The sequence below is a fragment of the Oncorhynchus kisutch genome, linkage group LG21 (genome assembly GCF_002021735.2).
Source record: "Oncorhynchus kisutch isolate 150728-3 linkage group LG21, Okis_V2, whole genome shotgun sequence".
NCBI classification, from domain to species: domain Eukaryota; kingdom Metazoa; phylum Chordata; class Actinopteri; order Salmoniformes; family Salmonidae; genus Oncorhynchus; species Oncorhynchus kisutch.
In genome coordinates, this window is record NC_034194.2 from 6,256,800 (window position 1) to 6,271,769 (window position 14,970).

Here is a 14,970-nt window from a genome sequence, read left to right on the forward strand (position 1 = left end):
AAACTGAAGAGGGAGGAAGAGCAATATTTGCTCAGCGCTGTGTTCATTATCGGGCGTAATGGCTGGATTTACAGACGCGCTGATCTCCCTGAGTGAGAACACAGCTGCCAGAAGGAGGACTTCCTCTTTTCCTCATCTTATTGCGGTGCTTTGCTGCTTTATGACAACGGCTGGCCAGCAAGGCTTTGTAACACACGAACGACTTACCCGTTCAGTAGAGAAATATAATACAATTCCCTTAAATTGCAAATTAAAGGGGATGTGATAAATATTTATCCCCGTGTCAGCAGATGCTCTTATTCTCTAAATTGGACATTGTTTTTTTTCTTCTTCTCTTTGGTTTCAGAATTATTTGCATGAAAAAATGTGTTGGCTGTTGAGATGATAATCCGGAATCCCAGTCCCAGTGACCTGCATGATAAAACGGTGACCCTGACAAAACTGATATATTGTTGCAGTGCTAATGTTGGACAGGAATGAGGATTTGCAGTTCTAGCGGAGGGAGGTATCGTAATGATGCTTTTTTACTTTTTGCAGAAATTGACAACAAACGGTGAAGCACAAGGGTAGGGGATCTCAAGGGAATGTGTGGGAGCAAGGTTTTCCACAACCTGTGACCCTGGTTCCTCAACAAATTGGCTTTGTCCTTGTCAATGAGATAGGAGAGAGGAAGACACAGACAGACAAAAAAAGCATTCAATCTCACATTCAGTGGCTAGCTGCAGCAGCCACAGCTCCTGTCTTCGAACACCATACTCTCCCGCTGTGTAACTTTTGGTCTAACCCAAGTTGGTCAGGCTCAGTGAAAAGCACTCACAAAAATGTTGTTTTTCCTCTTCCTCCCTAGTTTTTTTTTTTACTCCCCCCACCTCCCTGAAAGCCGTCTTAAAGCCCAGACTTGAAGTGAAGCTTGAAGAAGCACTCTGTTCAGCCCTGTTCTCAGGCAAGAGGTTAGTTGGCCCTGTCTCCGGGCACAGAGGGTATTAGCTCCATGAAGAAGGAACATGGAAGTAATGAGTGGTGGGGGGAAACCATTAGTATGCCTGAGATGCTTTAACAGCAAGCCTTTGGATCATGACACGTCGCAAGCAGTTCCTATCATCCAGACAGCTCCATCTGCACCTTTAATATTTCATCCCCAGTTCACAAGGAGTTCAGGGTTGTAGCACACACTCGACACATACTCGCTCAGGAAAAAGCTTTCTCCTCGGTCCCAGTGTGGCAGAGATGCTTCTGCTTGGCTAGCGGTGATGGTTCAGAGCAGAGAGAGAGAGGCCCAGGCCTAGTAGCTTGCAGGCTGCCACTCTCACTAGGTAGACTGGGCCCTGGGGAAGGCAGAGAAAGCATGTTGGTGGGGGTAGTGAACATGTGCTATGCTAGCTAGGGTCCTTTAAAGTACTGTTGTCTCCGTCCTCTGTCTCATTGGATCCATGTCACCACTCCAGGGTGTGTGAAAGGCATTTCCATGTGCCCGACTCATGCAAGCGAAGTGACAAAAATGATTTGTCTGATGGCGCCATAAACAAAACGCTGCATCACTATGAAAGTCCATGATATAAAGGAGCTGCTCCATTTATGTTATTTTTTCTCGCCTTCGCATGTTATGCTCTGCTCATTGTTCTGTGACTCCACTGGTTGATTAGGTGGGGGAGGGGGAGATATTGATCACCTAGCTACCCCTTTCATAGCAGAGTGCAGTAGAGCGCAAGGGGAGCGTGAATGAACAGCCAGACATGTCCAGTACATTATGGAGCTCACAAAGCACCTCCATTTGTCTCATTCCTTCACATTGGTGTTTTCACGCTCTTTTTCTCTTTCATTCGCTCTTGCAGCATTCAGAAGATAACCTGAGACAATTGAGCTTTGTTCATGTTCAACTAAGTAAACTATTTAAAATTAATATAGTTAAATCACCCCTCACCAGAATTTCTTTAATTTCTGAAATCAAGTTGTGGAAGGTTTATATTAGTAGAACAAACATGTTTGGTTGTTTGTTTGTTTGTTTCTATGATTTATTAGCAGTCTTTCTACATTCGTCCAGGGTTCACACAGAGTGCTTGAAGTACTTGAATTTGGAGCTCAGAAAATCAAGTGATGGAATACCTTGAAAATCTGACATCTCCTCTATTTTGTGCTTGAAAAGTCCTTGAAATTATTGGAGCCGATTTATATGCTCGGACTGCTCAATATAATTATCCCGAAATTTGATTTCTGATCAATTGTGAGAGGGAGACACTTTTGTTTGTTTCCCGTCGTTTCAATTGACATGGGTTGCACTCGTCTGTTCATTTTTTTGCAGTAAAACCATGTGCAGTTATTGTGAGGACGACAATGTTGGCTTCAACTTGGCTTTCCATACAAAGCGTTCCAATACAAAGTGAACTATTTTTTTGGTTGCATCTCAAATGGCGAGGGTGAGCATAATGCTACTGCTAGCCTACGTGGACAGGCGTTATCAGTGTGCTTGTATCGCCAACACCTCTACGGGTAGGCATTACAAATCGTCACGCATGCAATCTATTTAGTCAGGCAATGTCCATATTATCCTGTCATACTTAGAATGTCATCATAATTTGAATGCAAATGCATAGTGCCATTAGGAAGAACTATAAAATGCGTTAGTCTTAAAGTTGTAATGTATAATTTTTTGACACTTTTTGCATGCTTTTGGGCGAGAGTTTTTTTCTATACTTTTAAATATAAAATCGAGGCCCTTGAAAATTGCAATTTAGTGCTTGAAGAATTCCTTGAAAGTCCTTGAATTTGACTTGCCAATGTCTGTATGAACCCTGTTTATAACATACAATATCATCCAAAAGTTTAGGGTCACTTGTCCTTGTTTTTGAAAGGAAAGCAACATTTTTGTCCATTAAATAACATCAAATTGATCAAAAATACAGTGTAGACATTGTGAATGTTGTAAATGACTATTGTAATTGGAAACGGCTTCATTAAATAGTACCCGCAAAACACCAGTCTCAACGTCAACAGTGAAGAGGTGACTCCGGCATTCTGGCCTTCTAGGCAGAGTTGGAAAAAAAAGCCAAATTTCAGACTCGCCAATAAAAATGTAATATTACTGGGCAAAAGAGCACAGACACTGGACAGAAGAACTCTGCCTAGAAGGTCAGCATCCCGGAGTCGCATCTTCACTGTTGATGTTGAGACTGGTGTTTTGCGGGTACCATTTAATGAAGCTGCCAGTTGAGGACTTGTGAGGTATCTGTTTCTCAAAACTAGACACTCTAATGTACTTGTCATCTTGCTCAGTTGTTCACCGGGGCCTCCCACTCCTCTTTCTATTCTGGTGAGAAACAGTTTGCGCTGTTCTGTGAAGGGAGTAGTGCACAGCGTTGTACGAGATCTTCAGTTTCTTGGCAATTTCTCGCATGGAATAGCCTTCATTTCTCAGAACAAGAATAGACTGACGAGTTTCAGAAGAAAGGTCTTTGTTTCTATCCATTTTGAGCCTGTAATCGAACCCACAAATGCTGATGCTCCAGATTTTCAACTATTCTAAAGAAGGACAGTTTTATTGCTTCTTTAATCAGTACAACAGTTTTCAGCTGTGCTAACATAATTGCAAAAGGGTTTTCTAATGATCAATTAGCCTTTTAAAATGATGAACTTGGATTAGCTAACACAATGTGCCATTGGAACACAGGAGTGATGGTTGCTGATAATTGGCCTCTGTACTCCTATGTAGATAGTCCATAAAAAATATGCTGTTTCCAGCTACAATAATCATTTACAACATTAACAATGTCTACAATGTATTTCTGATCAGTTTGATGTTATTTTAATGAACAAAATATTTGATTTTCTTTCAAACACAAGGAAATCTTCTAAGTGACCCCAAACTTTTGAACGGTAGTGTAGATAGTAGGCTATGCGTATGTGCGTGCGTTCAAGAGTCAGAGACCCGGTTCTGTCTCAGAATAGATAGTTTTAGGAGTAAATCATTTGGAGCTGCTCCTGATTGGCCCATGCAGCTCCCTCTTTGTGTCTCTAAATTTTTAAGGGCTGAAAGATACAGCACACAGTATCCCACTCTGAACTTGATATGTACCACTGGCTTTCTTAGGATTTCATCTGGTATTAAAACAAGGAAGTGAAAGTGATGGGAATCTCTCCCTCCCTGCCTGTCTGTCTATTTTCCTGCACAGGAATTGGAGAAATATACTGCGTTCCATATAGCGTTTTATAGTTGCCAGACTGTAGCCGTGTTTTTTGGCTGGACTGCGAGGGATTTTAATGCATGTTCATGGTCTTATTGATATAGAATGACACAACATTTGGCGCCAGTCTGCTTGTCTGTGTCTTGCAGGACGATAGATGTCTATTACATTAGGGCAGTGGATGAGAGAAGCTCGGGAAGGCACTCCTATTTTAATAGTTATGGACAAATTAACAGTTTTTTTCTCCTTCACCATGCCATTAATCTCCATCAATTAACAAAGCCATTACTCTGTTTTGACAGCTCAATCTCATCTTCCTGGTCATCACCATGTACAAAATGGGGAAGCACTCCACTACTCTGAAACCAGACTCCAGCAGATTGGAGAACATCAAGTAAGTAGAGATTCTGGGTAAATGCACATTTTCCAATATTCTTGGCAATAAACAGATATTTCCACAAACCCATAAAGACAATAGTACTGTATGCCATGGTAAAAATGTTCTATGTACTGTAGAGGTAATGTTTTTTATAAGTCGAATTTGTGTCCTTGTCGGTAGCATTAATGTATCTATATCTGGTACACATTTAAATTGTCCATACAGAAAATTGACCAGAGGAATTCCAATTGATCTCCAGGGAGATCATATTTTACACAGAGACTGGTGGTTTCGGGTGGGGGATTATGGCATGACCGTCCTGCAATGATGACAACATTTACTTTGTGAATGGTCTTTAGTCTTTGTTGTATTCCTCTGTGTCAGCGACCACTGGATTGTGTTGGCATGGCACAAACCATTCGTAAGCTTCTGGCTCAAAGTATACGCTGTTAGGGCTTCAGGGTGGGATGAGTGGAAGCACTGTCATGTGATTCCCATGGAACAACAAAAACAATTTGAGTCCTAGAAAAGAAGTCCACCCTCCCTTAACTCCACTCCCTCCCCATCTCTTAACGAGTGTGGTTTTCTCAGTCACCTCTGCATTTGCTACGTGTTTTGCTTTGGGGAAAGTAAATGTTTTCCAAAGTCTTGATTGTTTATCATTGACAAAAAACTATATATTGTGCTTGAAATAAGTGAGCAGAATACAGGGGCTCCTGAAAGACATGGGCATTTTGGTTTATTGGTTTGGTAGTGTTATTTTCGATGCCATGGCTTGGTTGCATAGCCTAACCCTAACCAATTCACACCATGACATTACAACATCGACTCAGCTCCATCCCACTGTGTGTAGGAGCATTGATGCATTTATTTTTAGTGGTCTAATTACTACTATTATAAATTTAAAAAACACACCATAAGTAGTGCCAATAGACATCCAGTTCACCTCTGCAATGTTTAATGAAATGCATTAGGTGATTATGTGTTTTAAATGTGCACATTTGCTCACATTCTATTTCTACATGTGTTCCATTCACGTTGCAGTTGAATCACTAGTGGATATTGTCTTTTTGGTGCGTAATGAAACTACACCGCATAACATGTTTCCTCCAAGCAATGTTTGTACACGTATAAGTATTACTGTATTTTCTGTTGTCTTCTTGTGGTCTTATGTTGTCTGCACCAATCCTCAAGGACTTTGGTTAGTCAACCACATAGATGGGAATCAGCATAGCACCAGTGTCATTGCATGTTGCATGTCAAAGGGAAAGCTAATCTGCAGCGTCTCTCGTTTCTCTTCCTGTTGCGTTTCTTCTTTTCTCTCTGTCCTGTCTTCCACACCAGTAATTATCGCGTTTGTGACGGCTACTATAATACCGATTTGCCTGGGTAAGCTTTCACCATACATTTCCCCCAAATTGTCTTCATCGCAGAGCGGACATAGTGATATAAACACAAATTGAACGGCACGCAAGTGGTTTGAACTGACCAGTTTACACATTTTGTAATTTCATCAACAGCCAAATACACACACAGACTCTCGCTACTTGTTAGCCTCTTAATTTCATTCCCTCGTAATTTTCCTAAAATCAAAGGTGAAGATCTCTGCCTCAAAATGCCAACTAACCACGCTGTGATGCGTCTGATCTAATTTGTGTTTCTCTTTCCCGCTTATCATGCTCTCTAGCTATGAAGATAATAAACCATTTATCAAGTAAGGACATTAGCCTCAGAAGTCTGAGACTGTTCTTCAGCCTGTAGTTGATTCTGCCTCTCTCTCTCTCTCTCTCTCTCTCTCTCTCTCTCTCTCTTTCTCTCTGTGATCACTCCAAGGTGCTCCTCATTTTCTTTCCTTACTGTTCACATCCCCATGTCTCTCCGCCCATCCGTCCGTCTTGTCTCTATCCAGTTTGCTGTTGTGTGTCTTCACCTGTGAAGGTGTTTGAAGGCTCCATAGGACCTTCACACAACCGGCTCCAGGCTTTTCTATAGAAATAATACAAATATTAAAGACTTGTTGAAAGAGAGACAAAACACAGGTAATCATTTTTATCGAGATTGATCCCCCCCTCCCCAGATATGATATGATACCAAAAGAACAGTATCTGTAGTAAAGCTCGCGTGTCCCATAAACATTGTGTGAATGTGGTCTGAGTTTTTGGACTCCTTGGCTGAATCTGCCGGTGTAGATGTCCAGTCTGTCCACCTGTCATGGTCTAGCTAGCACAGATTGATCGTTATTCCAAGAGAACACAATATCTCCCTCACACTGGATTTCCTTTAAAAAAAAATATATTTGTTTGTTCAGATCCTGGGTCCTGGGGGCGTTTGCACTGCTTTGCCTGATGGGACTGACGTGGTCGTTCGGCTTGTTCTTTATCAACGAGTCCTCTGTGGTGATGGCCTACCTCTTCACAATATTCAACACCTTCCAAGGAATGTTCATCTTCATTTTCCACTGCCTTCTCCAGAAAAAAGTATGTTTGCTTCCTTTATAAGTTTGCACTATAATGTTGCACAAACACTACGTGAGACTGAATCAATTGTCACATTAAACAGTTGAGGGGTGAGTTGGGTAAGTTGAGCCAAAGGTTTGGTTGAGTCACCCTTTGTTTCTAGGAGACCATACACAAAATCAGTCAGGTGACCAAATATTTAGGAAGAGGTCAATCATTTCATTCGGTAAAAGAAGAAACCATATGGAAAAGTCAAATGTATTTATTGTGCTATAGGTTTCATGTCAATTGTCTCTAAACAAATGTTTTAAGATTGTTTTGTATATCGGTTGGGGTCTCTATAAGCTACAATATGAGGTCCTAAACCTAGCATGAAAGTGCATCCTTGTACCTGTGTGGGCTAATAAAGTCAACATTTTGCCTTGGGGCAAATTGAGATAATGGCCACAATATCCCATACAAATTATTATTACATTTTGTCAGTTTTATCCATAATATGCATAGTATTTGTGCAATGTGTCATGCATATGAACTCAAGATTTTTGTTACAGAGCAGACATCATCATGCACCGTAAACAAGCAGGGGTCTAGCCCCCCTTGAGGTTCTTGAGAAGCCAAGGAAGTGAGAGAAGGGAAGAAGTCCATTTGAGCAGCTGCAAGTGATGAAATATAGTCTGAATGACATTGAAGAGGTACATAGACAAAAAAGAGAACAAACATGTACCTGTGCGAAAGAGAGCCTATAACAGAGCAGCAGAGGTGCACAACTTCTTATCTGATGAAATGAAGGTTGAGCTTGCTAACGATAAGAAGAATCTTGCAGACCAGTTTCATGGGCTTAGTAGCCTCAAATGCAGAGAACTTGCCTACGAATTAGCACATCGAAACAACATCCATGTCCCAGACAACTGGTCAATAAATGGAAGGGTAAGTAATATTGAAGACAGAGATCTATATCTGAATGTAGGCATACATTTAAGATATACAATATACCAAACCCCCATTCCTTGAATTCAACTTTGACCTACCAGCACCATCACCCACTGTCACAGGACACCAGTCCTCACTTACCCCAAGGCGGCTCAACTTACCCAATTCCTATGCTCAATTTACCCCATACCTAGACCAGTATTTTTGGACAAGCTATGTTTTCAAAACTGTTGTGTTTACATTAATTCTGGCTATTTTCAGGGATACAGGGAAAGTATTCAGACCCCTTGACTTTTTCCAAATTGTGTTAGGTTACAGGCTTATTCTAAAATGGATTAAATTGTATTTTTTTCTCATCAATCTAAACACAATACCTCATAATGACAAAGTAAAATCAGGTTTTTAGAATTTTTTGCTAATTCCAAAAAATAAAAAATTACACATTTACATAAGTATTCAGACCCTTTATTCAGTACTTTGTAGAAGTACCTTCGGCAGCGGTTACAGCCTCGAGTCTTCTTGGGTATGATGCTACAAGTTTGGCACACCTGTATTTGGGGAGGTTCTCCCATTCTTCTCTACAGATCCTCTCAAGCTCTGTCAGGTTGGATGGGGAGAGTTGCTGCACAGCTATTTTCAGGTCTCTCCAGAGATGTCAGATTGGGTTCATGTCTGGGCTTTTGCTGCAGAGATGGTTGTCCTTCTAGAAGGTTCTCTAGAGCTCTGTCAGAGTGACCATCGGCTTCTTGGACACCTCCCTGACCAAGGCCCTTCTCTGCCGATTGCTCAGTTTGGCAAGGTGGCCAGCTCTAGGAAGAGTATTGGTGGTTCCAAACTTCTCTACATTTAAGAATGATGGAGGCCACTGTGTTCTTGGGAACCTTCAATGCTGCATAAATGTTTTGGTACCCTTCCCCAGATCTGTGCCTCGACACAATCCTGTCTTGGAGCTGTACGGACAATTCCTTTGACCTCATGGCTTGGTTTTTGCTCTGACACACACTGTCAACTGTGGGACCTTATATAGAGAGGCGTGTGCCTTTCCAAATAATGTCCAATCAATTGAATTTACCACTGGGTGACTCCAATCAAGATGTATAAACATCTCACGGATGTTCAATGGAAACAGGATTCACCTACTTATCTAAATAACGTATTTCTGTTTTAAATGTTTTATAAATTTTTTAAAACCTTTTTAATAAAAAAAAATCTATTTTAGACTAAAGCCATAATGTAACAAAATGAAATGTGGAAAAAGTCTAGGGGTGTGAATACTTTCTGAAGGCACTGTACTTAAGATATCTTATTATCTTATATGTTATAGAATATTATATTCCCCTAGACGTAGTGATGCTGAATGTAAAAAATTGTCTCAACATACTCCACTCTCCGCTAAACATATTTCAATGCAGTTTTGAGCATAATGAACCATCCTTTGTTCATGACTCCTGTATTTGTATTTATTTGAGTTAATTTACAAATATATAGGATAACAGCCAATGTAGGCTTAGCATAGCCTCTGCTTTCAGACTTGGCTCACGTTGTTCTCAAAAGCCTGGGGAAGGTTATGTTGGAAGAATATGAGTGGAGTGTTGATTGCCATCAGATGCTGGCTGATTTGCTATGAATATACATTTTTTTAAACAACCACCCTTTCAATCCCTCTTCAAAAACAAAACTTATCCAGAGTAAGCTAATGTATGGTCCAAGCATTGCTAGCATGTTATCTTTTAGAGAATTAACATTCAGAAATAATTTATATTAAATGTTTTATGTAATTTTGTTGTAATGACAAAATCTAGATATTTTGGGGGTGAAAATATTTCGCTGTTTGGTTTTGAATATCTGCCTCTGTTTGAATGTGCCTATTTCAATTGTTGGGAGGGACAAATGGCTTGGATATATCATCCAGCATCTTTTAGCTGACAAAAACTTCCTCAGGCTTTCGAATGGTACGGTATATTCCAAGGGCTTTCAGGACTAGGTTTACAGTGCTTTCAGAGGGTATTCATACCGCTTGACTTATTCCACATGTGGTTGTGTTACAGCCTGAATTAAAAATGGATTAAATATATTTTTTTCCCACAAATCTACACACTGTTTTTAGATATGTTTGCAAATTTATTGAAAATGTAATACAGAAATATCTCATTTAGATAAGTATTCACACCCTTAAGTTAATACATGTTAAAATCACCTTGGGCAGCGATTACAGCTGTGAGTCTTTCTGGGTAAGTCGCTAAGAGCAATGCACACCTGGATTGTACAATATTTACACATCATTCTTTGAAAAATTATTCAAGCTCTGTCAAGTAGGTTGTTGATCATTGCTAGATAAGCATTTTCAAGTCTTTCCATAGATTTTCAAATCAATGTAGCCCTTTCCTGCAGTCAAATGACCTAGTGGCCTCATGGGTTGAATGTTATTAATATTTTATATAATTACTAAACATATATATATTTTTAAACGCTGAAAATACGGTGTTTCTATGGCAAACAGTTGTGTTATATTTCAGTCTTCTGTGATGTATTTAAAGTGTATTTCTGGGATGCAAAATCAACATTGAATACATTTCAACTCTACATCAGGCATGGTGCAGGTGTCTTCTTTTTTAAACCCATAACCATGTGTGTGAGGTGTATACATTTGTTTCAAACTAGATTTGCTTAAGACTTACCAAGAAACACTCGGTGTGACCATGATTTAGCCCACTGCAGTAAAAGATTAAGTCAAAACTCTAACTAGACCGCTCAGGAACATTCAATGGCATCTTGGTTATTAACTCCAGTGTATATTTGGCCTTGTGTTATAGGTTATTGTTCTGCTGAAAGGTGAATTTGTCTCCCAGTGTCTGTTGGAAAGCAGACTGAACCAGGTTTTCCTTTAGGATTTTTCCTATGCTTAGCACTATTCTGTTATTTTTTTATCCAGTAAAAACTCCCTAGTCCTTGCCGATGACAAGCATACCCATAACATGATGCAGCCACCACCATGCTTGAAAATATGAAGAGTGTTACTCAGTGATGTGTTGTGTTGGATTTGCCTCAAGCATAACGCTTTGAATTCAGGACATGAAGTTGCCTGATTTTTTGCAGTTTTACTTTAGTGTCTTATTGTAAACAGGATAAATGTTTTGGAACATTTTTATTCTGTACAGACTTCCTTCTTTTCACTCTGTGAATTAGGTTAGTATTGTGGAGAAACTACAATGTTGCTGATCCATCCTCAGTTTTCTCCTATCACAGCCATTACATGACCAATTAGACTGTTACCAACCCTTAGTAAGCTTTTGGAGAAAAAAAATAGTTTGACCAGATACAATGCCTATTTACAGTAAACAAATTGACCACATACTTTCAGCACGCTTATAGGGAAGTACATTCAACAAGCACAGCACAAATGACTTGGCTGAGAGAAATTGATGATAAAAAGATTGTGGAGGCTGTTATGTTAGACTTTAGTGCGGCTTTTGACATTATCAATCATAGTCTGCTGCTGGAAAAACATATGTGTTGTGGCTTTACACCCCCTGCCATATTGTCGATAAAGATTTACCTGTCAAACAGAACACAGAAGGTGTTCTTTAATGGAAGCCTCTCCAACATAATCCAGGTAGAATCAGGAATTCCCCAGGGCAGCCGTTTAGGCCCCTTTCTACTTTACTAATGACATGCCATGGGCTTTGAGTAAAGCCAGTGTGTCTATGTATGCAGATGACTCAACACTATACACATCAGCTACTACAGCAACTGTAATGACTGCAATACTTAACAAATAGCTGCAGTTAGTTTCAGAATGGGTAGCAAGGAATAAGTTCTAAATATTTCAAAACTAAAAGCATTGTATTTGGGAAAAATCATTCACTAAACCCTAAACCTGAACTACATCTTGGAATGAATAATGTGGAAATTAAGCAAGTTGAGATGAATAAACTCTTGGAGTACCCCTGGATTGTAAACTGTCATGGTCAAAACATATTAATACAAAAGAAGCTAAGATGGGGAGAAGTCTGTCCATAATTCTACATCAGGTAACTGATCAGATTTTAAAAAACAGGTAAAGTACACCTTATGGAACAGCGGGGACTGTGAAGAAACACAAACAAAAGTACAGACACCCATACGCAAACAACCGCAAGCACACGCACTCTACACACACGTACATTGTAATATTGTTGTATGGTGGTATTGTAGATATGTAGTGGTGTAATAATGTTATATGATGTACTGTTTTATCTTTGTTTTATATGTAAAGTAAGTGGCTTAATGTGTTTGGACCCTAGTGACTGAGTGTGTTGATACACCAATCCAAGCGTAATTAATAACTTCACCATGCTCAAGGGGATTTTCAATATCAGATGTTTACATGTTTTACCCATCTAACATTAGGTGCCCTTCTTTGCGAGGCATTAAAAAATCTCCCTGGTCTTTGTGGTTGAATCTGTTTGAAATTCACTGCTTGACTGAAGGACCTTACAGATCATTTTAGGTGGGGTACAGACATGTGGCAGTCATTTAAAATCATGTTAAGCACTATTATTGCACACAGAGCAACTTATTATGGTTTTTTTTAAGCAAATGTTATTCAGGCTTTCCATAACAAAAGGGGTTGAACACTTATTGACTCAAGACATTTCAGCTTTTAATTTTTTATGAACTTAAAAATCATAATTCCACTTTGACATCATGGGGTATTGTGTGTAGGCCAGTGACACAAAATCTCAATTTAATATATTTAAAATTCAGGCTGTAACAAAGCAAAATATGGAAAAAGTAAAGGGGTGTGAAAACTTTTTGAAAGCACTGTAAGCACAAACAAAAGGTACACACAAAATAAACATAGCCACTGACTTGGCGCCCCCTTCTTTTTGCTTCCACAGGTCCGTAAAGAGTACATCAAATGTTTCCGCCACACATATTGCTGTGGTGGCTTACCAACTGAGAGCTCACACAGCTCAACAAAGACCTCCACCACAAGGACAAGTGCACGCTACTCCTCAGGCACACAGGTACTATACCAGGGATTCTGACTGGGATTCATCTTTATGTCAGGGTAGATTGGCATAAACCCAGTTTACCGCAAAGTATCACCTATTATAGTTAACTAGGAGAGTCTCCAATGACTTCTGAATCCATTGAATCCATCAGAACGCCAAGTAAATGTTATATTTTTCAAGACCGCTGGCCAATGTAATTGTACCAGAAACACAGACTGTAGTTAAACAGTGACATGTATACTTTAAAGTAAGCTAACTGTTTCACGCAGTATCTACTGTATTGCATGTGCTCCTTTTTCCACTCTACCCCTTAGCACTCGCTTTATCTTTTTTTCTCACTAACGCCACTGTGCATGGAACTATTTGCGCTATTTGAGAGCATTGCAGTCACTTTTACCCTTTGAAAAACAAGAATGCAAATACAATTTTATGTTTATTCCTTTATTATTCCTTTGCTATTGAACCACTTTTTTATAAATGTTTTGATAGCAGACAATGCTCTAACCACTGTCACAGTGGCAATAGAAAGACAAACCATCACAAGACATTCCCATCTTAATGGCTCATTAAACCTATGGAGCACCCGCCTATTACATCCACTACTTTTGACAGGAAGTATAAAAGTAGTCACTCAAAGCCTGAGTTAATATAATGTGTGGAGGCCAGACGTTGCACTTGGTGCACTTTGTGTGAAGAGTCGGTTCGCCGATGCAGGAACACTACATACAGCAAACATAATGAAAGTTGATCTCAACAGTGAACAGGCTTCTTTAAGTCCTAATAACTGTCCCTTGTTAATCTGACAGAGCCGTATCAGGAGAATGTGGAATGACACCGTAAGAAAGCAATCTGAGTCCTCCTTTATCTCAGGTGACATCAACAGCACCTCCACCCTTAACCAAGGTCAGTCACACACCTCATCTCTTCTTCACACACCATTCACCATCATCGAGACATAAAATACATTTTCAAGTACCAATGATTTCATACAGAGGGGCTAACATCCTGAGAAATTGTAGTGAATGCTTTGGGCTTGATAAGATTTGCGGCACTGTGCTCAAAGGGATAGCAAGGATAGTCTCCCTGTTCTGTTCTGCCAACTGAGGATTACAGAAATCCTTCCTCAAATACTTTGTGCTGTCATTTTGGGCAGTAATGTCGAACACGAATTGGGGCAGCCACTGTACTGTTTGTCCTAAGTCCAAAGTTCATGTGGCTCAGTCCATTAAAAAAAGAAGAAGAAGAAGAAGAAGAAGAAGGAAATGCCAACAAACTCAAAATAAAGTTTTGTTTTTATTTTTAAACCTATGTTTGCTTGACACGCAGGGGCACATTATTTGGTCGGTATGTAAGGGGACCTCTGCTATTTCAAGGATTCAGGAGGGAGGAAAACAACCTTGTCATTTATTATTTAGCCAGAGCACAAGTATGATGATGAGAAGATGTTCAACTCTGGGTGACCCTGAGTGCTTAGTGTGTTGTTCAGCCTTTACGGCTCGGCATGGCTCTAAAATGGCTTTCCACGTATGCAAGGAAAGAGGTTAGCCTGAGGTAGTCTGAGGTAGTCTGACAGTTTATAAAAATGTGACTGGAAATGTCTAGTTTTTAAACGTGATGCAAGAAATCCATTATAACATTATAATCGGGGTGAATTGAGTATTTGAAGAAAAGGTCTGACATTGTAAAGTATTGGCATCCAGGTGAAGTTAGTGTTAGTGTGATATTTTACTAAGGATACAAGGGTGTGGTCATTTGTTGTGTACACGTTTCAAGCAATTGCATCATAGGACTTCAACTTAAAACTGTGGCCTAGCAGGAGCAATGGACAAAAAAAGCTTTGCACTGCAGAAAATACCTGATAATGCAGTTTTAACAATTCATTAATATCCACAGCAATAGAAGGCTAAATGAGAGCATAGTTTTTTCACCAGTTACCTTTCTTGTCAAATAACAAAAACACAAAAAGGCTGACTTTATAAATTTTTTCTGTTGTTACATTGCTTCTCATTTACATAGCAGATTGTAGTAGA

The 14,970-nt window shown here is 39.6% G+C and overlaps 1 protein-coding gene across 11 annotated transcripts in view; it reads left to right on the plus strand.

The window, feature by feature from the left end:
• adgrl2a (adhesion G protein-coupled receptor L2a) overlaps nt 1–14,970 on the plus strand; it is a 196,411-nt gene that overhangs the window by 174,377 nt on the left and 7,064 nt on the right. For 7 of the 11 annotated variants that reach the window (XR_004204698.1, XM_031800675.1, XM_031800674.1 and 4 more), the window contains 6 exons: nt 4,481–4,572; nt 5,902–5,946; nt 6,245–6,271; nt 6,866–7,034; nt 12,824–12,952; nt 13,747–13,843. Coding sequence is in view for 10 of the 11 variants with exons in the window: in XM_031800675.1 (XP_031656535.1) it covers nt 4,481–4,572; nt 5,902–5,946; nt 6,245–6,271; nt 6,866–7,034; nt 12,824–12,952; nt 13,747–13,843 (559 nt within the window). In the remaining variant the exon portion in view is untranslated. The remainder of the gene's footprint in view (nt 1–4,480; nt 4,573–5,901; nt 5,947–6,244; nt 6,272–6,865; nt 7,035–12,823; nt 12,953–13,746; nt 13,844–14,970) is intronic. The other 4 variants (XM_031800672.1, XM_031800670.1, XM_031800673.1 and 1 more) reach the window with 1 other exon arrangement.